The sequence below is a fragment of the Magallana gigas genome, chromosome 9 (assembly GCF_963853765.1).
Source record: "Magallana gigas chromosome 9, xbMagGiga1.1, whole genome shotgun sequence".
In the NCBI taxonomy this organism is placed as follows: domain Eukaryota; kingdom Metazoa; phylum Mollusca; class Bivalvia; order Ostreida; family Ostreidae; genus Magallana; species Magallana gigas.
In genome coordinates, this window is record NC_088861.1 from 2,926,793 (window position 1) to 2,952,917 (window position 26,125).

General features: G+C 33.1%; 1 protein-coding gene across 1 annotated transcript; it reads right to left on the minus strand.

Moving 5' to 3' along the window:
• Positions 1-1,038: 1,038 nt before the first annotated feature.
• Positions 1,039-25,968, minus strand: LOC136271310 (uncharacterized). The gene is made up of 54 exons (XM_066071044.1): positions 25,772-25,968; positions 24,681-24,845; positions 24,456-24,520; positions 23,534-23,698; positions 23,061-23,204; positions 22,785-22,898; positions 22,275-22,673; positions 21,905-22,046; positions 21,533-21,746; positions 20,869-21,030; positions 20,319-20,667; positions 19,911-20,208; positions 19,427-19,553; positions 18,809-19,033; positions 18,453-18,662; positions 18,091-18,368; positions 17,843-17,993; positions 17,477-17,689; positions 17,206-17,359; positions 16,827-17,077; positions 16,534-16,557; positions 16,168-16,365; positions 15,542-15,677; positions 15,414-15,451; positions 15,080-15,221; positions 14,693-14,919; positions 14,215-14,385; positions 13,541-13,733; positions 13,220-13,459; positions 12,874-13,088; positions 12,500-12,605; positions 12,280-12,396; positions 11,994-12,129; positions 11,690-11,870; positions 11,106-11,376; positions 10,817-11,003; positions 10,493-10,704; positions 10,179-10,408; positions 9,945-10,098; positions 9,532-9,716; positions 9,288-9,431; positions 8,972-9,140; positions 8,749-8,878; positions 7,433-7,554; positions 7,120-7,259; positions 6,842-6,989; positions 6,549-6,752; positions 6,243-6,446; positions 5,078-5,860; positions 4,779-4,997; positions 4,524-4,619; positions 4,100-4,431; positions 1,670-1,874; positions 1,039-1,416 (listed from the first exon to the last, which is right to left on the minus strand). The coding sequence occupies exons 1-54, from the start codon at positions 25,867-25,869 to the stop codon at positions 1,133-1,135; spliced, it is 10,467 nt and encodes a 3,488-aa protein (XP_065927116.1). The 5' UTR covers positions 25,870-25,968; the 3' UTR covers positions 1,039-1,132.
• Positions 25,969-26,125: the final 157 nt, after the last annotated feature.

Consider the following 26,125-nt stretch of genomic DNA (forward strand, 5'->3'; position numbering starts at 1 on the left):
TATTCATGTTTATTTTACTTTGGTACCTTCCGTTTTTAAAGACGCGCTTGATCATGTGTATATCATCAGCAATTCAGAACGAAAGAATCGGGATCAGTCTACATGTATATTTAACAAAGAACAGATAGTGAAAAGGCGGGAAAAAACTGGTATAATGAAATATTAATATGATGTTCTTTCCGCATCATAACTCCTCTATTTGTTTTCAAGTTGAATGATGAGATTTGCCATTTTATTTATTTTGGCCGGAGATGATTTATATATGCGTGTACCACTTATCATTTGTTTGACTTATTCACTTCAACCATTAACCCCCACCCCCACCGACACAAACACATTTGATTGTCTTTAAATGGTTCTTTGCTTTTGATACATCATCTAAATGTTACCACTTTGCAATCAGATTTTCCAAATCGAAGCAATCCCCATTCCTTCCAATTTATAGAAATGAAATTGCTAGTCGATTACGATTGACAACAAATATTGAGCATTTTCAATTAAAATCATTATCTATCACATACATGTAAAAGTGCACATATGTATTAATCAAGTAATTTATATTATAAGGTGTCTTATTTCAACATGCGATGCAATATGTGGTGATTTTCGATTCTTCTAGATATTAAAGAATGTTTCCCTTTTCCTTCTAATACGTGTTTATGCTAGTTATATTCTCGATTAACGAGCAGTCTGACTATAAGATTGCATCTAAACTAGTTACTGGACAACATTTTGAATTCACATTTTTTTAAGACATTTAAATTAATGAAAGGTTTAACTTCAATTACATGCATGTTTTAACACGATAAATACTTTATATAATTTTAAATGCAGATCAGTTTTCAATTGGACGTAAGATACCATGCTATTTTTATCCAATATTACTATCATTATCAAGTCGTTTCTCTCTCTATTACTCGTCATAAAAATTACGAAAAATATATAATTATCAGTATCTAGAGACCTTAGATATATCTGAGGAAGTTTCGTTTTTATGAATAGTTTCTCAAACAACGGTTTTTGTACATTGTAAACTTTAAGTTAATAAAACAAAATTCCAGTAAAACAACAAGTCTTTAACTTACACAATACCACCTAGAAACAAAACAAACTAAATAAATTACGACAAATATTAATTATGAATGATTATAAACTTAACGTCTTCGAATGTTCCTCCAGCACTTATAGCCCTAACATAGACATGTAGGGACAATTTCGAGGTTTTCTTTATTGTAGGCGGTAATCTGAACTTTACGGACGTTAATTTGGTTTCCTGCCATTGTAGAATATCACTTACACCTTCAACTGTACCGACAGTAACCTCATAAAACAATGGGTATTGAGAAATAAATACATCATTCCAGGACACTGTAAACTCTTCATTTCCGGTATGCCAAGAATGAACCAAAGTGCTACCTGCATTGTAAATGAAAAAAGGGAATTACAAAGCATTGCCGACCCAAACAGCACATATTGTTAGCTCTTATAATTATATCAAATTTAAAAAAAGAATATCTGTATTGTGTTTAATGTAATGTGCGCTAGATCACCTCAGATAGGCTAATAAGAACTTAACAAAACACATTCTTTTTTCATTAGAAGATGTGAGATACAGTGGAGAAATGCCTATATAGAATCTTTTACAAATATTTTATAAAAGTATGTCTACCTTTTTTCGTTGGTTTAGAATGAACAGCTGTCAGGTTGTAAATGACTTTATCACTAGTTAGTAAAAGTTTACTAATTGCCTGAATTGTGATATTCTTTAACCCTTCAGGCATGTTCATGTTCACGATGTCTACAGATTGGATATCTTGTCCAACCGGAAACGTCATTTTCTCTTCAAACGTTGATCTGTGGCCATCAAATGAAATCTTAAAGAAAGCATAAATCTAGATTACATGTAATGGAATAGCACCAAAATTACATGTAAATTCACATAATAAAGTCAATTATTTAACAATAATAAAATATGCATCTTGTTTTAGGCAGGTTGGTAAGGACAATAATGCAGGAAAAATGATTAAAAAAAAGAGAAATTTAAAAAAATGTAAGCATATTATTTAATGATTTAATTGTAACATTATATTGTCCTATGGACAAATTGCTCGGATATAACTTATACTATCATGAGTTAACGATTGTGATGACGATATAGGTCCAGGATATTCATTGAAAGCTAATGTTTGCTAAAACCTGACATGGAAAACTCGGCTTCAAAATTAAAAACACCCAAATTAACGCGGAGGCGTAAAAGTATGCAAATACACGGAAAAGGGTTAATAAGGAATTCTTTCCTGCCAAATTTTGCAGAAAATTTTAAATTGTTGTTCCTTTTTTTTAAAACGTGAATACTTTTGCCATGATTCCAATTACGTATTTAAAACATATCTACAAGAGCTTGCTTCAACCCTTATCTCAAAATCGAATCAATTGGAAATTCAGCCAATTTAATTGCTAAAGAGTCATGAAAACTATATACAGCTTTACACAGATTGTGTTTTTGATTACCAGATTACTATGCATAATTTAAACACTTGATGTAATATATTCCGCTTGATTAAAATAATGGTGTCAAATTTCATTACAGCTAAAACTGCATGCTAAGTGCAAAAAGGATAACTCAAACGCTTTAACACAGAGGGATAAGCACAGACACCTTTTGGGGGGATTTTTTTATAGTGTTCTTTATAAAAACCACAATTTTGAGTGAGATGCTTTTAAAAAAAATATCGGTAATAGACAAAGGCTTTGTATTAATATCTGTCTGTTACATTTCCAAACAAAGTACTTCTGTTTTTTTTCTACCTTTTCTTATCTGGTTTTCGTCTTGTCAAAACTAAATTTAATTAAATGTTCGTTAAATCAAGATGGAAAGAGTTAAAATATCATATTTTACTTCCTTTCTTATCATTTTACAACGAAAAAGTAATCAAATTGCAAAGCCTCTCAAGGACCAAATTTTTAATAAAACAATGGCGACGGCAATTATCACGTTAATGTTATTCAGAACTACAATATATTTCGGTGTTTATTTAGCAGTTTTCAAACAATTACATTTATGTCGGATTTTTCAACTAATGTGAATAATAATGAAACACTTGGGTTTCAGAATATATATCCTAAAATATGATTTTTCCTTTGAAATTACATTTTATTAGCTTTTTAAGCTAATACTCAATAAATTGATTGGTGAGGAGAAAAATTTCACTTTAATCGGATTTTCTGTCTTACTAATTGATCAACATTTAAGCATTTCTGGTAAATTATATTTTTATGTGAAGTCTTCCTTATGATTAAAAATTAGAAATTTTCACTATCCGAAACATTACCCCCATTAACAAAAGTTAGAGGAAATGCAGTAATATCAATTTTCATTAAAATATTTTTTGTTCAATTTAGTAGTATAGATTTAAAGACATTCGGACTTTTTATCATTAAAGAAAAGAAAATTAATATCTTAAACAGATGTCCCCATAACTGCAGATAACTACATTCATTTTCATCATCCTTTAAGTTCAGGTAAAGGGTAGTGATCATGACCTGACGTTGATGCAAAAATAGGAGAGTCAAATTTGATTAACCTGATACAATAATATGGTCTGTTTGACTTTTTGAACATGCCATGAATTTCTCGATATAAGAAGTATATCTGATAACAATAGACTCCTTCCTTAAAATGCCGACATCTATGCACTCATATAATTTAACAGCTAAATTTGTGATCTTATAGTAGATGCATGCACTGCTCAATTTGTCTTAAAAAGAAACCACCTCTTTGATTATTTGTATGTATACAAATATGTCCTTTTTGATACTCTGAAATTCAATACCCAGTTCCTAAAAAAATTATCAATAAATAAGGGTTTGTATCCATATGCCAAGTGACCAAGTTATGAGACGTAACTCTAAACATGTTTACGTAAATGAATGTCACTTGGTACTTTACTTTTTCATAGCCTCTCTAATTCTCTAATTTATTCTCTAATGATATACTTCTCTACAACGTCTTAATTCAAAAACATGGGAAAATAACAATTTAACCCATCATACATATTTGATGATTTCTTTTATAAAATAATAAAAGTTATGTGCTCACCTTGAATTGTTCAATTCCCGTATAGTCTTCAAATCCGGACCACTGTATTCTAACATTGTTGACATTACTTTGATAATGAAATCCAGCTTTGTATTCGGTGATAGACAACGGAATAGCAGTTACTTTTGCATTTGTTATTGATGGCGGTAGAACTGAAATTTTCACTCCATCAGATGATTTGGAAGAAAACAACCCTGCACGGTTATGGCATCTGACTGTGGAATATATTGTTTTACTTTCCAGTACACTGTAGTCAAAGTCTTTGGACGCTATATATTCTCCGGCACCCAATCTATAAAACGTTTGTAAGTCGATACCTTGTGGTTGGTAACCTGGAAAAAAGAAAAGATAGTTGTTTTATTATAAGCGTGGTGGATTTCTAAACAACAGACATCAATATTTTGTACAGTATTAATTGACGTACCTATTGCCCATTCGCAATAGTCAATGCCTGATTCTTCATCGTTCACCATAAAATTCACTACAACTTCGTTGTCTGTCCAAGCATCTTCATCTGTAGCTTTTTAGGCAAAGTATATTTTTACAACATGGTGTATTTTACGACTTGTATCAAGATTTTGACGCACATGGAATGTCGGTCAAAAATAAACTATATAGGTAATTGCACAACTAGTTTTCTGTTTCTTTTAAATGACACAATCGTCTTTCAAACACTTACTTGATAATCTTCCATCATAGACATAAACAATATCAGGCGGCGTCAGGTCAACAAGAACAGGTTTGGAATAGGATATTCCTACCAGCTCTGCAGCATTTGACGCGATTACTGTCACGTGGACTAATGTGTTGTGAATCAATGTGACGTTGTAATTGTATCCAAAATTCTGAACTCCCGTGCTAGTAAATTGTTGTATTTGTGTCCCACCTTCCGTATATCCTAAACAAAAACGTAAAAACCGTTAAATTTAGTATAGTGATTTGTTTAAAATAAGACACGTATGACGGGGTTTAGCATACCTATCGCCCAGTTGTACTCTGTTATTGGGCTGTTGTCTTCAAAGAAACTCCAGACTCCGTGTATGGAACCCCATTGGTGAATATACACAATATGGGCGGATACCTCAGACTCTGCACTGTCGTTACGAATCCTCTCAACGTTTTGTAAAGATAAGTAGTCTAGAAAAAGTCCGGTCTTTGAATCAGCGCTACCAATTTCTAAAATCATTTTTTCCTGTGTTGCTTTGAAATAAAAAGTATGCTTCTGCCAGGAAACAATTTCTCGAGTCAAAGATAATTTGTGCTCATCGTGTCTATACGCTTTTGAATACAGAAGAAACACGTGTTTTGATTCTGCAACTGAAATAAATCCCTCTTTATTAGAGACGAATGCAGCCATCACAGGGGGATGACTAGAGTAGAAGTAAACTCGATAAAGTCCTCCAAGTTTTACTCCTTTGATTTCCTGCTTCACAGTCCCTCTAATGAATAGAAATGATCTTCCATCTCTAGCCAAATTCTTTATTGATGACACAGCTGTTGCACAACTTCCAGATGTTAATGACCAGTGATCAGGAAAAAAATCGGGAGTTAAACTGCAGATATCATAAAGACTAGTGTCGTTTATTGGTAAGGAACTTTGATGTAATTCAAATGAAGGGTTTTTCAGCAAGTTGTTGTCAATATGAAACAAGTATTCAGGTTCGGGTGGAGTAACATCAACCTTAACGCCATCAGACACAACGATGTCAGACTTGTATCCCACGTTATCGACGGCGTAAACTTTATTGTAGCATATTTGTCCTGTAGAACAAAAATACATTAATGATAAATTTGATTTACATTTTATAAAAACAAATTATAAATAAAAAGAAATTGTATCATATTTTTCCTGAATGTCAATTCTTTTTATGCATATACATGTACACATGTGTATTTTAATGTTCTTTGTGGTAGCATCTTTTTTTCTCAAAAGAATTCATTTTAATTTTTGTTAGTAGTAAATAAATAACTGATTAATCCAAAACAATTTATATGTTTATATTCTTTCTATGCAGTATCAATGTAATCTTAAATCATGTTATGTAATCAAATAGAATCATTTGATCGTATCGCATAAGTTATTGAAAATCATAACTTATGCCTTGATAAACATGTTCTAATTAATGATAGGCATACAAATTACCATTAACAAGCGTCTGTGAGAGCATTCTTGAAACAGAGGTATGAATACCAACATTTTCCCAGTTTCGTATACTGCACTCTGATTTAGATGACTTGTTACCCACACACCAAAAGTAGTTTTTTACTCCGGATTCCATGTCTAAGAACCCATGCCAATGAGCACTAACTATTTTTGAGGAATTTTGATACTCCCTATCTTGTAATCCTGCCAAAACAGAAATTAAACGAGTAAGCTATATTCGAAATCAAATAATTTATATATCAATCAAGTATATGATCAAGCATAATATAAGTATCATTAGAATACCTATTCCATCAAACACTACTCCAGCCTTTGGTCTTTTATTGTCTATGACAAATCCGTCTGATGATTCGGTGTGGTGGATTCCTGAGAAACCATAGGCGATCACATTCACAAAGTATCGGACTCCGGGTGCAAGTGATACACTTCGAACCAGATACGTTGTTTCTGTGTTTGGCAAGTCTTCACCACTGTCCCACACATCATGACCTGTGTATAATATGAAATGTCACGAAAAAACCTCTTTTAATTATTCGCTTTTAAAAATGACTTATCAACAATGGAACCCATAGTCATACCCTCTGGGCTGGTACTTATGTAAACACGATACGATTTTATGGTCGTCTTATCCTTTGAAAATTTATTCGTCCAATTCACCATCATAGAAATGCCTTCTCGTGTGTAGTCATCGTCTTTCATTGTACTTATGATCATCCTTTCAGAAATCTGTCACATAAGAATCTTTTGTTTTAAACAACGTGTATATATAATGTATGTTTACATCTATAATTTAATCTAGTTATAACGAACAGTGTTCAAAAATATAAAAACTCAATTATTTTTCTAAAATACATACAGAACTTCCAAGAATGTCCTGAACGGCAGGTTTCTTGGTGTCGACGATTACACCACTTGATTTAAATACGGCGTAAGTATTTCTATTGTACCATGCTTTCACAAATACAGAAAAAGAAACTGTCTCTTCCAGGTCTTGTCCTGTATTAGATAAATATATGTTCTCTATATTTTTCTTTTATTTGTGACCTTAAAGTCATCGCGACACTCGAAGAAATACATTGTGTTTCCTGAATTTGTTTAGAAATATACATTTGTGAATCCCATTACATATATTTCACTTTATTTACTTTTAGCATCAAACCTATATCTACCTGGTGTTGTGGTAAAAACGACAAAGTTAAGTTGCCCAGCATCATGCCAGACACGATCATGTTCCGGATCAAATATCCCTACTGGAACATCATGAGCTGTTAAGCCAACACTCCATTGATACCTTGTAAAATTAAGCATAACTTAACACAAATTCATCACAGGACAAAGCATTGTAACACTACCAAGGTCCTCCGGTAGATAAAGAGGAAATAACAGATATTAAAAAAAAAAGAACAGGAGAATGTTTTGAGACTCATCAACGATTTTTTAATGTTCATGTAAAGTAAGGTAAATAGGTAAATATATTTACACGTTATTTATATAATACATTGCATATTCCCATAGGATTGATGCTTTTAAAGGCCGAACATTTTACAAACGCCCCCTTTTTTACCTGTACAAACTTCAAAAAGATGCCGCTTGTCAATCAAGTTTGAAACAATAGCACCAGTTTGATTGACGTGATCGTCCGAGCGTGATCTTGCCAGGACCGCGGATTTCTGTTTACTAGCAATTAACAACGTTATCTTTGATATCTTCCGTCATGCATTAAAAGGAGGGTTAAAAATTGAATTTTTAACATTACCAGTATTAACATTGTTTATGAAAAATAATTATTCAGTAATTGAATATACGCAATTTATATTTCAATCATGTTGAATGCATGTGATCTAATAAATTCTACGAAGATGCATGAGCAGCTCCAAAGCACATACACTCTTCTGAGCTACTAAAGGTGTATTTACTGGTAATACACTCAACTGGAACTTGTTGCATGAAAACGTCACTCAATGGAAAACGAACTCCATTAATTGTCACCGTGTAATGGCTACCTTTACATTCCACATTCCAACTGATCGTATGGTTTTCTTATACAATTATATTTATTAAAATTACCTTCCTAAACAATGTCAAGGGCTAAACACAATGTACCGACTTATATTTTTCAAGCAGAATTAATTTACTGAATTTTTTTTCAATTGTACTTTGCACACGTGTGCGTAGAGAAAATTCGGACGACGCAAAACATTTCTGTATAAAATCGCTTCGTATGGTCATTAGAACAATAACATATTCAAGCTAAGACCAATTCTGACTAATTATTTATTTCCTGAATATTAATTTGCTTCCTGTGTATAGTGATTAGCAGCGTTCACGACCGCAGGTAGACAGCAAGCCCCGGAGGCTTTCACACCTCTAGAAATTAAGCCCCGCCCTCACCTGAGATTTACCACCCGGTAAAAATGTTCGGCCTTTAATAACATTAGATAACTGAGAGGGAGGCGAAAAACCAAAAAATGTAGGCTAATCTTACATATATGGTTTGCTGCCTTGTCTGTGAACTATGGTCCAACGACCCTGAAGAACGGTATTACTGGGTGAATAGTGTATATCTGGTGAGCCAAACATCACGTCCGACACTTGAAGCAAATTGTTAGGATTCCCTGGCAAAAATGTCACAAGGTGAGTAATTGTTTTTATACTTTAGTCTAACATTTACCATTTGAAGTTTTATTTTGTTTTATCATATATTTTACCTATTGTGACGTCATTACATGTGGAACCATTATTATGACACACTTTGTCTTGAGGGCTACACACACATTGTCCTTCACAATCTTCAGAATCACAACGCCTCACTAACGACAATATTCCCTGAGGTAATTTCTTAAACTTCGAATGAATAATCGCACTTGACAGTCCTACCTTCAACATGAATTTTAAAAAATGTATTAAGACTTAAGAGTCGTCTGTTTTATATGTTAAAAACAAGATTTTTGCTAGATTTTTTTATGTAAGTTGGCTCTTCCTTCTGTTTCATCATGTCAAATATCAAGGTTTGTCAATGTATACCTGGTTTACTGCCCAAACGCTGATATACAAATAATCATAGCCCACAAGTTTCTGAGTCGGAATCCTATACGTTTGAACTTTACCCTCGTCGTAGCAATCTTTTCCGTTGTTCGAATGGTTTATCATTTTAGGGATGCCTTCCTCCTTTATTATCATAAAGAAAGCAGATTTTAAATTTATTTTCCCATGGATTAATTTTTGGTAATTCTTTCAAAATCTTTTAATGGATAAAATATCTACTTACAGCATTAAGATCCGCTCCCATATAAGCAGATCCAATATTAACAAAATAATTCATGATGTCGCAATGGGCATCCGCAAACCCTAACCAAGCTATGTTCACAGCATACTTCCACCATGTCATAAACCCTGAGACATGGCGTTCTAGTTCTTTATCTACTGAATGGTCTGTCTGTATTGCAAATGTACCTATATATAAAACGACGTAAAATTCTTTGTTATTTGTACAGAATGTTCGTTTTGCATGCATTATGTGGACAATTTCTGTTTGTCATAAAAATATTTAAAACATGATATCAAACATTACACCTCCATATTTTGTATGGAGATTTTGAAAACTAAAATTTTTTTATATTGATATCAATAATTTTGAGCGTGACGACAATTAAATGTCCTTGTATTTCACAAATCATTTACCTCTGCTTGGAGGAGTGCTATCTACTAAAACACCAGTTGAGGTAGAAGAGGAACAGATCTGAGCGCCATTGCAGGATACAAGAGTAACATAATACCTGACCCCGTCATGAAGCGTCAGATCATTCAGAATGTAATCTCTTGCGATACCATTTATCTAAAACGAAATATCAAAACTTTTTTTTCAAAAATCCATTTCACTTTTTTCGCTGAGTGAGAATGCACAATAACTTTTACCTGTGTTGAAGAATGTTGAAAGTCACCTCCATGATGCGATTTCAGAGATAGGTATTGTCTCTCAATGTGCGTTTCTGGATCTGCGACATTCCACTCAACTTTTACTGATGACCTATAAAATTGGGTATCTGCAACCAACCCAAAGTCTTTGGTAAACTTTGGACCACTGCTAATTACGGGAGGTGTCGTATCAACAAGAAATCCACTAGATATTGCATCACTATACAATCCTGAAATAGAATATTAATAATTACCTTCATATATGAAAATAAAGACATACATGACTTTTATATGCAAAATAATGTTAATAGTACCCGCTTTATTGTAGGCTCTAACGGTCACATAGATTCGCTTTGATTCTGGTAGTTGTTGAGAAAAATTATATGCAGTAGCAGTCTCAACTAAATGCACTTCTGTTTCTTGTAATATATCATTTCCACCAGGGGTGGTACCGGCCCACCAAATATAATGAGATATTCCAGACTGGGGATCAGAAAATCCGTACCATTTTGCACCAATCCAATTTCTAATAATAGAAAATCGTTATTATTGTTTTCATTGAAATGATAAAAAGTACCAAGTCCAGTGGCTGATTTCAAACAAAAATCAAAGATTACGGTTTGTGGATTAATATTTACCTTATTGATTGGTATTCTATGTCTTCTGAGGAAGTCCCATCAATTGCCACACCCACATTTGGAGGACTATTGTCGACTATCACACCATCTGAGGTAGCAATGGTACACAGATCAGCCGTATTACATGCTGTCACAGTGGTGAAGTAAGTTAAGCCAGGACCGATATGTACATAATCAACTTCTATCTCTGCAAGTCAGAACAAAATGAAATCAAATATATATTAGTTCCGGCTTCAAATTGTAAGTACTTTAGTGCTTGGAAGGATAATATCATGCCACTTATATTTACCGTTCACGAGGCCAACACTCTGCCGTCGGAGCACGTCGTCACAGAACGGGCAGGTGCCCATTCTCACGAAATACTCCTTGATCACAGAATGTGGATCATGAAATCCACTCCAAACCACTCTTAACCTGGACATATCCGTTTGATAATCTATATCAGTACTTTTGTCTCCAGAAGGTAAAACATCGAGAACATGCCCTTGTATTGGCGGTGAGAAATCCACGATGTATGCCCAGGATGTTGCAATTGTCATCAAACGAGCCTTGTTGTATGCCTTTATGACAAAAAAAGGATACGACCTTATATCGCTTAAAAGAGCTTTGGTTGAGAATTGTTCAATTACGATACATTATTTTATGAAGATCTTAATAACCTTCCTAAAATGAAATGATAATATAATGTGTTAATTTTCCTCATTACTTTTTATCAATCATATTACCAAACATTTTTTTTGGATAAAATGTTTGTATCATTATTTGAGTATACGTAATATATGTTCATAAAGAATCATCAAAAGTAGTTGTGTTATAATCATCCATTCTTTTATTCTGTTTCTTGCAATAAATTAATTGTATGCTAACTTTTACCTTTACAGTTATATAATAAGCATGACCTTCTTTTATGTCAAGCCTTTGATTGTTGTTATTGATTCCACATTCAGAACTTTCTCTAGTGAACTTCATGATGTCAGAGTGTCCTGGTTGCGAACCAATAGACCACATGAAGAAGTCAATTCCACTTTCAGGGTCTCTGAACACATCCTTCCAACTTTAAATATATTTGAAAACAAAATAAATGAAAAGATTTTACATTTACCTGTGACTAATTTATTCCCATGTAATTAGATAATCATATGTTTATTTAAAAACCTCACTTCTATCCATATCTTACCATGCCTCAATCTCTGCTGTGGATGTGATGTGACGTCCTGGGAGAGTGATTGGCTTGTCGAATTTAATTGGTGGGCTCGTGTCAACTGTAACAGACTCTGAAGTTTGGACTGTAGTTCTATTGGCAAAATCAGTGGCTGAAATTATCAGATTTAGGTGTATATTAGTGATAAAAGCCAATTTAAAAAAAAATAAAAAAGAGTTTGCGTACAGCATGTACTAAGTATTATTAAACAGGCTCCAAATTTTAAAAAATCGGATAAGAAGAAACTTTTAAAGAAAGATACCTTTAACAGTTGCAAAGTATGTGTGACCACCATGGAGTGTTAGGCCATGGATAGCTTTATGATTGACAACACCAACGTCCAAAAAAGCCACTACATCATTTCCACCAACGGAGGTACCTTTACAAACATGAGTATATAATTACCAGCCTGACATTGTCTGAGTTTTATTCAAAATTGGTGCATCTTTTATTGTGTGAATACTTATTTCAAAAAGGTCTACCTATCCCCAACATGTAGTCCTGTATGCCAGAAGAATGTGATATTGTTTGAAATTCTTCAACGTCTTCGAATGAGTCCCAACTAATGAACATTCCTGTTGTAGATATCTGAAAAAATTTGATTGAAGTAGATGTGCAATTAGAAGTAAAGAGTTTTGAATTTAATGTTTATGGACAAAATACTTTCCTTTCCTGATATCTTTCAAATCTTTATACACAGTTGATCTTTATAGACAGTTAATATAGTAGTTACAAAAATAAAAACAATTTGAAATGATATTAGTCTTCTAAACTGAAATACATTACTAGACAGAAATCAACACTTTCTCTTTTCTTTGTGTTTAAGCAAATTGCAGAAACGAAATATATCATATACCTGATAGCGTTGTCCTTGAGTTCCAATCCAAACATTTCCTGCGGTCGGTGGAGTTAGATCCACAACAATACCATCACTGCATGAGTTTATCTCAGGTAAAACCTGTGTCCATTTTTCATGTTGTATTTCAGTATATTCCGTATGAATGCAAACAATGTAACGTTGTCCGTGATGAAGTTCACCTTCCTTAAATTTCACGTTTACGAATTCATGCTCTAAAAATTAATATAAAAATGATGCATGTAGATATATTTGTGTCCTGAACCTCTATGAAAAAATATATAATTGTTAGTTTAAAACGAAGTATCAAATAATATACAAATGAGTTTTGTTTTTTTTTGTTTACCTGTAGTGTCACATTTGATAGCATCTGGGTGATTACAAGGGTCGGGGAGGGATAAGGTGGTCGATGGGAGATAATAAGACGTGGCATCCATATTTCGAGCAATAATAACTGCTACAGTGTAGGAATTGTAGCGTAGAGTGGGCCATACAGCTGATATATAGTTCATGTTAGGAGTATAGTCTTTATCTGGATGTGGCCATCTAGCGTTTGTTTGCAGTAAGATTGCTTCTCCATATCCGTCTTAAAAAGTGAAAGATTATTCATATTGAATAAATGACTATTCATTTTATACATTAAGTATCACAAAAAAGAATTAAATACCTCTACTTGCATCTGGAGTCCCCACAGCATCTATTACGATGTTTGGTTTAATAAGTACTGGATCAAATGCGCTACAGCTCTTTATCTCTGAAGATACAGTCGAATAGAGTCCAGCTTTGTTGTAGCCACGAACTGTCAATTTTCGGCATTTTGAAAAATCGAATGACCCATCTAACGAGATGATAAATTCCATCTATGCCAGAGAAATTGAAATACGAATAAGCACCTAAAGATTATGAATTGTTAGTTTTTAAAGGATTTTATAAATTTTCAATCTTGAGCAAATTGCTAAATCGATTGAACAATGAAAAATGACAATAACAAGCTGGAAACCATTTTAAAAATCCATCTAGCGAAATACAAACTCAAAGCAGAGCAACATGCCCCTCTTAAAAGATAAACAGATCTTACACCTTTGGAATTTTTCTTTAGCAATTTACAAAGTCGAAAAAAAGTATCTTATGCGATGGAGTGGATTTCATGCGTAAAAAATACTGAATAACTTATCATAAGATAATAAAAAAATGCTCATTATCAAAGGTTTTTTAAATCCCCAATTGCAATATCTGAAGTTTTGATAAACCGAATCTAATATGATCGTGAAATTCATCAGAACAACCAAGAGAAAAAACCAATCAAAAGAATACAAATAATGCTTGATTTTAAAGACGAACTTGGTATTTATGGGGTATGACGTCATAATCATCGAGTCTGTGCCAGCGAGTATGCAGTCTTCCAATCTCTGATTGGTCAGTTATGGCCCATTCGTATTTGTCAACGACCCCGTATTTTTCTTCTGGAATTTGTATGTCAGGATCAGCAAACATATCTAATACCACTTGAAGCTGAAATTATATATGTAAATTAATTAGAGGAAATAACGGTATATCAGCATTTCAAACTGTACCTTGCTACCACATAAACTGTTTTATTATCAATGATAAAACCCATGTGAAGTGCATACTAAGTATCTTTATCCTGGCATACCTATTTATTAATTGATTATTAATTGGTGGGCTTAAATTAAAAAAAATACATAGTGATAGAACATTGCTTAATTATTCATCATGTGTTGTGTTAAAATAGAATGTAAGAGGAGATTGTAGGATAAAATGATTACGTGGTATAACCAATTTGTCAACGCAGCCTTACTTTTTCGGAAGTTGTAGTATTATCATGTTTCACATGTATTGTATTCGTGATAGGTGGGTTTGCTAGAACTAGGACCCCGTTGCTCTGGACTGGCTGATAGCACGTCTCCCGTGCACAAAGCTTTACAACAAACCGATAGAGTCTTCCGGGATCTAACAGAAGCCCCGTAACATGAGCCTGATGGTGACCGTGGTTGTATCTGTAGTCTTGGAATAAACTCCAATCGTCTATAAAACAAGTGTCATTCTTTACATTTTTCTTTAAAGTGCTGTATAACATTAGAGATCAGTTGTATATGATATTTTTAAAAGTTTTGTTGTTCATGAAAAAAACCATCAGATCTTATATAATAAGGAATTAATTGCAACAAGGACATAACGTTTTTACCACCATAAAATGATTTCTTTTCTACTGAAAAATACACGTCGGGAGTGAATGGCAATAACTCGACTGGGATCTCCCAATATGCACTTAGAGTATCCGTCGATGTCTGGAAGTCAACATCAGTCGTGCAATTCCTTTGAATATTCTTAAAACAAAATTAAAACAAAGTAAAAAACAAAAATCTTATATTTGAATGTGAAACGATAATAATACTACGTATTTAAAATATGGATTACACAGCAACAACAAGAAAATATCAACATAGATAAAAACAATTATGACATATAATATTCAATTCATAATACAATTATCGTTAAAGGAAATACTGAACACGAACCCAATCATGATGGTCAAATCTTGCAGAAATATTCCTATCTACAAAGAGATATGTTACTTAGAAATAAAACAACAAGTGGAAGCTTTAAAATCACATAAGGTAGACTATAAAAAAAAGTAGATACAAACCTCCTTCAACACAAGGTTCTCCATCGTAGACTGTGACATTATTCAAGATGGCGTTTTCTTGGACAACAGTGACTCCATCTGATGTGACGTTCACAGATCCAGCAGCCGACTCCGCAATAATTGTGACGTAATAGGTCTAAAAGAATGACACGTAGACATATGCATAAATCCCATAATATGTTAATAATTTAAAAAACATTGAAATAAGTTCAATTACAAATAAATTTCATATGATAACATTTCGTTCTATTTTCAACTTCAGAGTATGTACATATCGATACTCTTAAAAATTATATTCCTTAATTTGCAATGTTATATGTTTTTGTTCTATATACGTATCTCTAAATATCATTTTTCTTTATACGCAAAGTAATATGTTTTTTTGTTGTCATATACATCAGGACTAATTATTTAGAATTCTTAATATTTACTTTTTTAATATTAACTTCTGCATACATATCTAAGTTTTAAAAACAATAGGAAAACTGAAAATTGAAATCCCTGCGTTTCAATAAACATGATTACATAATAAAAACAGAAATTGATACTTTATAATAAAAATATAAATAATATAATCGAAAAATAAACAGCTATTCAATACAGCAGCCTAATTGATGTACATGTACCTTGAAAGCAATTAAAGAGAGTCCATTCTCCGTGTAAGATTCGTTTGTTCCAACATCCTTATCTGGAACTGTATCAGAGGCTCCAGGTGATGTTCCAGCACGAAAACGATAAGTCACATCAATATATGCATGATAGAAACCTGTCCATCTAGCAGATAAGCTGTGATTTGTAGATGTAAAATCAATGTCTGCTATGTCCTTAAAGTAAGCGTTTTTATAGGATTATTTATTTAATGTTTTAATGCAAACTGAAAAGTTTGCAATATATCATTCTTAAGCTTGTTCATTAAATTCATAATTGATTGATGTGAAAATATCGTGTTTCACTTTAAAAGGTGTGATTAGGTTAAACAATGGCGTACTTACGATGAAAAAACTTCCAGTGCTGCTCTAAAAATAGAAAAACACATTCAATTTTTTGTCATCAGGAAGAAAACTGTATTTTTTTAACATTTAGAAATAGCTTTAAAGACGTTTGATAATTTGTATTTTAATATCATTAAATATATGAATTGATAGATAGGGTGGTTTAATTTCATTCATAATACATAAATCATATGTAATTAATCATCAAACAACGAAAGGAAAATTGAATTCAAATTTAAATTTCATGATTCCAACCAAAAAGATACTACAATCAATGCATATTATGAACGTACAGGTACATCCATGACAATTCCAGTTGAGGGAAGCTGAACGTTATGAATGTAAGGATCGGACACACCATAAGATATCAGTCCTGCAGCATTTTCTGCCTTCACAGTGACGTAGTATGTATGATTTCCGTGCAGTCCCCACTCTGTGTCAGATATAGGAATGGTTGTACATGTTGGTGGCTCTGTTATACTACAGCTGGCACCGGCCTTCAAAGGGGAGTACTTCAGAACCTGGGTACCTCTAGGACTATGACCTGTTCATATTTCATTCATATCCATGAGACAATTTCATCGTTTACTAGAATCAATCCTTTACCATTACTATTATACGGCATGGTGTATGACATCTCTGAATATTATTATTGAATATAAACTATCTTACCAACAGCAACTTTTAAATGAAGAGGGAATGGATCGTCTGGGTCGTTAAAACTCCCAACATTCCAGGATACTACTAAGTGACCATTGTCATGGCTGACAGAAATCGGTGGAAAAAATGTTGGTGGAGTCGTGTCAATAAAACAAGGTCCAATTGACTTAAAAGAAAACGATCATAAATACCAGATAGAAAATATGTTTAACTTTTTCAAACACTCTGTTTTTTGGGGGTCACAAAGGAGAACGAGTTTTAACAGCCGCGTTTACACGAATACCTGAATGCCTATGATGTTTGATTTGCTGATTGTTTTAATGATGAAATAGAAAGGTTTTCCTTCTGGAAGATCCGTGTGCATCAGATTAATATGGCAGTGTTGTTTGGAAGATCGGAAGGTCATGATATCTGGAGCAGTACTTCCCGAAAGTGTAGATAATCCAACTTCATAATCGTGGATTAACGTTTCATTTGAAGACCAGGATAATTTTATCTACATGATATGTTTTCATCAAAATGTTATAACAAATAGGGACCTTACAAAAACAATAAATAATTTAAACAAATATTTAACTGATCATCTATCAACAATGTTTAATATTTTGATGATGAATCGATACTCTTACATTTCAATAACAATACTTACATTTGATGATTTGGAAATCATTGGACTAGTTACTAAGGATGTTGCTGATGTGTTGGCACATACTAACGACCCATTAACTCTAACAGTAGATCTATTTGCGTGATATTCTATTGGGAACATTTCAACGTTGGACACAGATACAGCCTTATTCCTGATGGCAAAAATGTTAATCTTAAAAATCTTTTTTAAAAATTCCATTGCTATTGTAAACTTAATAACATTGGAGAAAAATACCGAATCGTTCTTACACACAATCTGTTGTTGGGTTATGAATTAATCGTCTGCGCCTGTTTGTACTGATGACCCAGTAGTTTGTTCTCCCCACGTCTGTGACCAATCCCTCTCTTACATGGGCATTACTTATGTCTACCTCAGTCACATAAGGAACATCTGTGGTGACAGTGACACCGTCAGAACAAACTGGGTCAGAGGGCTCAAGAGCACGGTTATAGGCGACCACGCAGGCGTAATACGTCCCCTCTGAGGTAACTGTATGGGAGGCTTCGAGCGAGTAAGTTTCTTTTACCTTATATTCAGAGAAGCATAATCTAAAGAAATATTCCAGCTATAGTATAATAATTAAAGTTATTCATTTACATGTGATACGTACGATAGAGCTGATCGAATCTAATTGGAATTCGGATGAGGGAATGGGCTTGGTATCAAAACCATACATGTAAAACATAACACCGCTTTCTTTGTCAAAAAAGCCATCCCAGTAAGCGTTCAGCGTCTTGCTCTGTTGGAAGTCTATCTCGTCAGTTCCTCTAATGCCGTCTTGTACAGTTCCGGTATGTGGAGGTGAAATATCAATTGTTATCTGAAACAAATTTTAAATTTTTTATGATAAACTATGACAAAATTTTAAACTTATTTATGATAAACTTTAAAAAAAATCATAATTCCAACGTTTAAGTCAAATGTATATAAACTATGACGTTAAAAAAGATGAAAACAACTATTGACCTTCTTTGTCAGAATGGTCGATAAAAGAGCTTTGTTTGTTGCATTAACTTCTAAGAAATAATCAGAGTCATGTAATCCGACATCTTTCCCATGAACGAGTCCCCCGTCTCTCTTTACTTCCGGTTTTATTTGATAATGTCTGTGAAACGCTCCCCAGTGGTTTGTTTGGTAACAGTTTGGTCCTCTGCTGTAGTTTCCGTATTTAAGTTTACATTCATTTATATCCTGTAAGAAATACACATCGTTCAGACTCATTTGTAATGGTAAGGTGTTTATTAATAGTATGTATTATTATACTTCCATGTTAAATACTGAAATCTGATTGGTTAAGACGTAGTTGATAATCCGTTTTATTACCCTCAGCGTTCGCAACAAATGTGGCAAAGGGTAACACAACGAATTGCTACATGCGCCTAAATTATGTGTATACGGTTCGCCATACAATTCACGCCATTCCAATATAAAAGCAGTAACGTTTTCTTTAAAATTAAGACATTAAATATAATAAAATAAATAGTGTTCGCGTCGGTTGACAATTGTTTTCGCGGGGTGTCAATTTCAACTCTTATCCTCCCGAACAGGCACTATTTATATACTGTCATATGTTTATCAACGTACTTGAGATGAGCCTTGAGCAAACAGATCCTCATGTCCATGCAAAATGCTTTCTCCAGTGAAATTATCGTACAACCTCCAGTAGATACTGTCTATACCACTGTGATAATCATATGCCAGCCATTCAATCCTAAAATATAGTGATGCATGTATATCATAATATTCGGTTTTGAGAATTTGTCATCTTTATTCTTCTATTCTGTCTTCGATGAAAACATTTGTTTTTGTTTCCATGCAGTTGGTTCGGAAGCAACTTAAAAATTGGAGGGAGGGGGAGCTAGACTGATCAAAAACCATGAAAAGCAAAAATAGGTCTTTGGTATGTATAAATTTTCAAAAAAGTGGGGCTAAGTCCCCCTAAGCCCCCCCCCCCCCCCCCCCCTGGCTCCGACGCCTATGCCTAGTTTTAAAGCTTTAAATTCAAAATACATGCCAGTAGCTTGCAAGAGTTTGATTAGAACAAATATATGTCTGATCAAATAATTACGTCATTTCTGTAAAATCCTCCAATCTGTGTACGCTGATATTGAGTCTCTCTCCTCGTGTTAACCAAAGGTTCTCTATCACTGGTGGCGATGCGTCTCTGTAAACTGTCAGTGTGTCGTTTAATGTTTTATTAAAGATATCAACGGCAATAACCGTTATTACTGCTTTATCCCCGTCCCACCAATTCAATGTGAGGAATTCAGATTCTGTGGAGATGTCCTGTACTGGGGTAGAAGGCTGATGATCCTTTACACCAGTTCCATCGTATACAAAATATTCTACTCTAAAGTCAACACATCCTGCAAAAAATCATTCATTTCTATTGTTCATTGGCTGAAGTGCATCTATGAAATTTGTTTCTTCTGAAAATTGTAAATGTATGATTCATTTTTGATAAAGAATTTCTCACCATATACATTCTTAATGTGTGTCACATTCCTTATGCCTGTGTAATCGTCATAGGCTTCAGCAATTCCGTGACTTTCCGAGATTTCATTCAACCATTTATTATGGTCATGTAAAGCATTTCGAAATCTCTTTTTCCAAGTTACCTCAATAGTTGTTGTATTGTCCACCACCCACGTGTAATTTGTGTTTTCTGAGCCAGTGTCTACACGCGAGTGTTCGTATGGATTGTGTGACACGTGCGAATTACTATCAAACAACACAAACCGCCTTGTACTTTTGTAATTGCCCGCCTTATCATAGGCCGTCAGGTGAATAGAGTATAACCCTGTTCCAGGAAGGTTTAGCTCTTTCTGTAGGTAAAATAAACTTCTGTTTTAGCTATATGTAGGAATATTATGTCGCCCTATGTTCTCCGTCAGGCACAGTTTATTAAAGAATTATTATTTTTTCATTTCATAATACACCGCTGTTTGTATGCAAATACTATTTCAACGGACTAACTTCACTTTAGCAAACAATTAACAAAACAGAAATTTTATACCGGAACTTACAAATGTTTCGTTGAGGTGTATTGTTCCTTCACCTCCATCTTTTAGAGGACCATCTTCTTTGAGAATGTTGTTTCGGTTTGAGACTGCGTGTATCTGATATTTGTATTCCTGAAGTCCTGCTAAGTCGTCAAACCAATCACCCCAGGTTATGCTTATAGTAGACTGCCAACATTTTACATGATTTTTATAATTTTTTTAAAAAAACAATATACATTAATAGTCATGCAGAGGAGGTTTTATATATTTTTTAAGTTCATTAACAATTAGAAGATCGTGGATGCAAAATCTACAAAAAATGATATCAAAGGTTTAATTTGTGAAAGAAAACTTGCTATACTGGTATTCATTTCTTTTGCGGATACGAACATGAGCATAGATCCTCTCTACATGAGATTATCTTTGCATGGTTTGATACGAATTAGTAGTAGTTACCGGTGATATAAACCCACAATACTTTTTTAATTGTCGGTAAAAGAGAAAACCTGTCCTCATGAGGGAAGTGTTTGATAATTTCATCGAATTCAATTTTAAAGAAAACAGAAGCTGTTTAGACTAGTAATGTGCCTCTATTTACTGTAATTTTAGAGGCTAATATTTGATTCCAATACATTTGCAAAATAATTGATTTCTTTTCATTCTTGTAAATTTAAAAATAAAATCTTACTTGTTCTGTTAGGTCTTGAACAGTTAGCGGGTCCACACAGTTTTCGGTATTCGTTTCTTTTTCTACACAGTGATAAGGGAGAACAAAGTCCCATCGGAAAACGTACTCCAATGTCTTTGTGGTGCCTATCAAATTGTGTGTTTCATTTACATGGTTTTCCCGGTGTTCCATTATAAGAAACCCACCTATATCAGCTTCTATTTTGAATGTCATTCTGCAAGAAAACAATGTATCAGAAAAATATGACAAAAATACATTATTATAACTTTTCTTTACTTTAGATTCTATAATGAAAACAATACATTGTATTTTCGTCTTCTGTTTACATTGAAACAATTTATACAAAGTTGTAAATTGCATAAAATTACATACGTATCCCCAGTACTAAAATTAAAAGGTTCTGATCCTGACTCCAATGAAAAATTCTTTCTGCATTCAAATGACGATGTTGCAGGTTTTAACTTAGAAACTTTGGGGCAGTGATACTTTTCAATAATTTCAATAGTTTTAGGTACTGTAAGATTAAAATAAGGTTATATTATTATATTTGGTACATAAATCAGATTTGATAGACACATTTTCAAAAAAAACCTTAATTTACTATGCCTTAAATGATGAAAAGCAAATTTACAAAGTGTGGCATTGAAGTCCATTTTTTAATAAATCATTTTACTTCTTAAAAACACGTTTTGTGCAATCTAAGTCTTACAGTAAAATCAATGATGATAGCGTGTAAATTTACCCCAAGTGACATTGAAGTCCATGGACGATGTATTATTTACACCAATAGAAGTGTTGTCTGCTCCAAATGTCAAATTTGAATTCATGGTCTCATTTGCTAAATCTGTAGTATTGAAATAGGTGATGACTGGCACCATTACATTTTGTGTGAAATTCAAAACTGTCCCTGCCTTGATGATTCCATAAACAAATTCCTTGATATAATGAGATGAATTAGTGTGTAGTCTCTCTTTGATTACATATTGGGCATTCCAAACTGTTTCCGCCAGATCCCAACCTCCATAGTTTGACCAGATGATGGGGTGTGGTCCTGCGTCTACAGTACCCGATGGGTTATTTAGGACGTAATGTTTGTGCCTCAAATTGAACCAATTCGATACGATGTTTGCATGCTCTGTCACTGTAAAAATGTAGTCATAGTAAGTAACACATGACTGTTATTTGATATGTGTGTGTTATTATCAACGAATTAAAGATTTTCGCTGTTGATACATGTATGTTGAAATTTTACTTATTTCACAGTGTTTTCCAGTAAATCCCTGCACACATCTGCAATTTGCCGCCAGCTCCCCGTCACAGTATCCAGGGTAACACCTAGTGCTGTCACTTCGCCAAGAGCAAGCTTCTACAATCACAAGATATATAACTTTTTATTTCCTGACAATTAATCTGCAGGGAAAATGGCGTAATATCCTTCATTTTTTGCGAACATTGACACAGTATTTGATTTAAAAATGTTTCTACTTTGTGTCTCTTTATTCATATTAACAAATGTTTTTTTACGTACGTAAACACTGCTTTTTATCATCACTTCTAACGTAAGCTCTGTAGTACGGTGCGTCCCTGACAACCCCTTCACAGTTGGCACAAATTGTGGACGCAGCGGTATCAAAACAATGCATTTCCAGACAATGAGCAATTTTTGGACAAGCTAAAAATTAATCAAAAATCTATATAGGCATTGTAGTTGTTTTTCGATTTTTTTCTGATTTTTTTTGTTTTTGCTCGTTTTTTATGAATAACATGTTTGCTTCAACATTTATGAAATGTAAAATTAATTTTTCATGTATAAACATCGTAAATTTGTTTATAATTGTTCTATATTGAATCATTAACTCTTGTACAAGCGGTAAGTAATATCATTTAATCTTCTTTGTCCATAAATTTAAACATGCACATTATATGCATAAAAAACTTTTGATATATATTGTCTATTTATAAATCAAACACTAGATTTTGACTTCAAAAAAAGGTTTTTACCTGTACACCTTGGACCATTATTGTAGTAATAAATGCTGCAGTTGTGACAGTTCTCTGGAGATATGCAGGACCCTTGGGAATATTTCCATTGCATTCCGAATTTCGTGGACATTTGTTCATGTTGGTTACATGCTCCAGTGGGATTTGTTTGTCCGGCGCAAATTGCTATTTTATAATTTCATAAAATATTTATTGCAATCTGTTGAACAAAACTGAAAACGCACTTTGACAAGTTTCAATGAATGTATTATCTAATGTCCAATTGATACATTTTCGTTTTATTTTCAATGTATGCATTTAACGAAATGTAAAGCTTTTGATATCATAATTTCTGTTTCATACGCTTAAAATACGCATGAAACGATTTGATAAGAGATGGGAACGAAATTAATAAGTCGTTCGTACATGACAAGAAGTCGTGCAAAATATAGAAAATGTCTTTCCTTCGATTTTAACACTTATAATAACAAGATGATAAGTTGTAATTACGATATATTTAATAATCCGATGAAGGTACAAAGTCGTATAATCGAGATGAAAACGTATAAATGAGAAAGTACACTAACATGATTATATACGTCGTACGTACGGTATACGGTATACTGGCAGCATGAGCTTCCACAATAAATATTAAATTGAGCATTTAAATTTTTTAAGGTACATAAATGTATGATGTCATTTTCTTTTTAAACGGGTTATTTGCGAACGCAAACGCTGTGAATGCTTCTTTTTGAAATTATGGAAAATGACCTCACAGATTTCAAGATCATTTTCACACTTATTATCAGTATCACATTTATAATAAAAATAAATACACTTACAACTGAATGAAAAGAAAAAAAGCAAAATAAAATCTCATCAAACGAATTTTTCTGGAGAATATTGATTACAAATATATAACATATATTTTAAACAAACTCACCATAAGGACAGTGGTTTAGTCCGTGTGATCTGTAGCCTAACATACACTTATATTTATACGTAATTCTACAACAACAAATATACAAGTTTATGGAAATACAAGTGTAATTAACAAACGTAAGAACTGTAAAAAAAAAAAAAAAAAAAAAGACACTCACAATCCGACGTTAACTTAAGTCTAGCTATTTTTATTAAAAAATAAAATCGAATAATTATATGGGTTTACCTTGTGCATCTCCATCTTTTATTATGGTATCTACCATAGCTGTAATAATATCCGTAGCGATAGCAGTAGATTCCGGTGTTGTAGTAGCTGTTGTAGTAGTGATAGTAATTGTAACCCCACCAACCGTAAACGTAATCTTCTTGCTTCACTTTAAGCACGTTTTGTCTGCAAGATCAAAGAAAAATATACTTTATAACAATAATAAACACTTTTAGGTGGTATGGTATATTGAGATTTATGATAGTTTATTGATCATTAAATTATTACAGTTTTTAAATATTCACATTTAGACTGTTTTAGCCCCATGCATGTAGGCATTCTAACAATTCTTAGATAAGTGAACTTGTTAAAGCAACAGATGATTTCAACTCGGGTCTTGAAGGTAAAGGTTTAACAAAATATAAAATACGCTATAAGACGCGATTGTGCAAAAAAAAATATTCAAGATCAAAGCTAATTTCATTGTTAATTGGAGATGGCTCATCTGTCTAAGGTACAATATAAATCGAAACAATTTATTTGTGATGAAATGTGCCAACGCCGAACGTTGTGTAAAAAAGGAGTCTACATCAGAACGTGTTTGCAAAAATTAGAAGCTTAAACACTTAGTATGAAAATACATGTTAATATCACAGGTTTGTGTCCGACGTATTTTTATTTTCAATTTCGCACATGTAGTTTACATATATCTAAATCATACAAAATATATATTTTTTAAAAAAAGACACATGCCTCACAACAATCTTATAACAATTGTGCTACATTTTCAATCACGTCAACTCTCAAGTCACATTTACTAAATTTAGTAAATGTGACGTATTTTTCTTATGAGAATTATATATATATATATAGATTGTAAGATTAACGTTGAACATACACAAGGTCTTGTTCTTTATTGAAAATCTAGGATCTTTTGAATAGGTGAACTGGATTCAACTTCGTTCAAATCATTCAAGCAAAGTGACATTATATTCAGACTGACATTTACATGTAACTAGTGTAAAAGGATTCTGATATGTTAAACTTTTCCCGTTTAGTTCTTTATTAGAAAAAATACATAGATGAAATCATAATGAGTGTAGCATCCTTACCCATTTTCCACTAGTTGTGGTTCAAAAGAGTTAGCCTCTACATTATATTTTCCCAGTATGGCAAGTAACACAAGTATCAACAGCCCGTAGTTCCCCATTCTCTGGTGTGTTTTACATGGCGTGAATCCGTCAAACTAAATTCTATTGGGCTCCACAGTTTTCCAAATCTTTAATACGGTCCTTTAAATTCGGAGCCGTTTAACAATTACAACTTGTATCCTGCTCTCCAACCTCAGTTGGAATTTAAACTATTTGTATTTTTGAGTATACAGTATTTATCATTAAGGGATTTTTCTGTGGGTTTTTTTAAGGGGATGTTAAAATTTATAATCAATGTTTAAAAATTATTGTTAA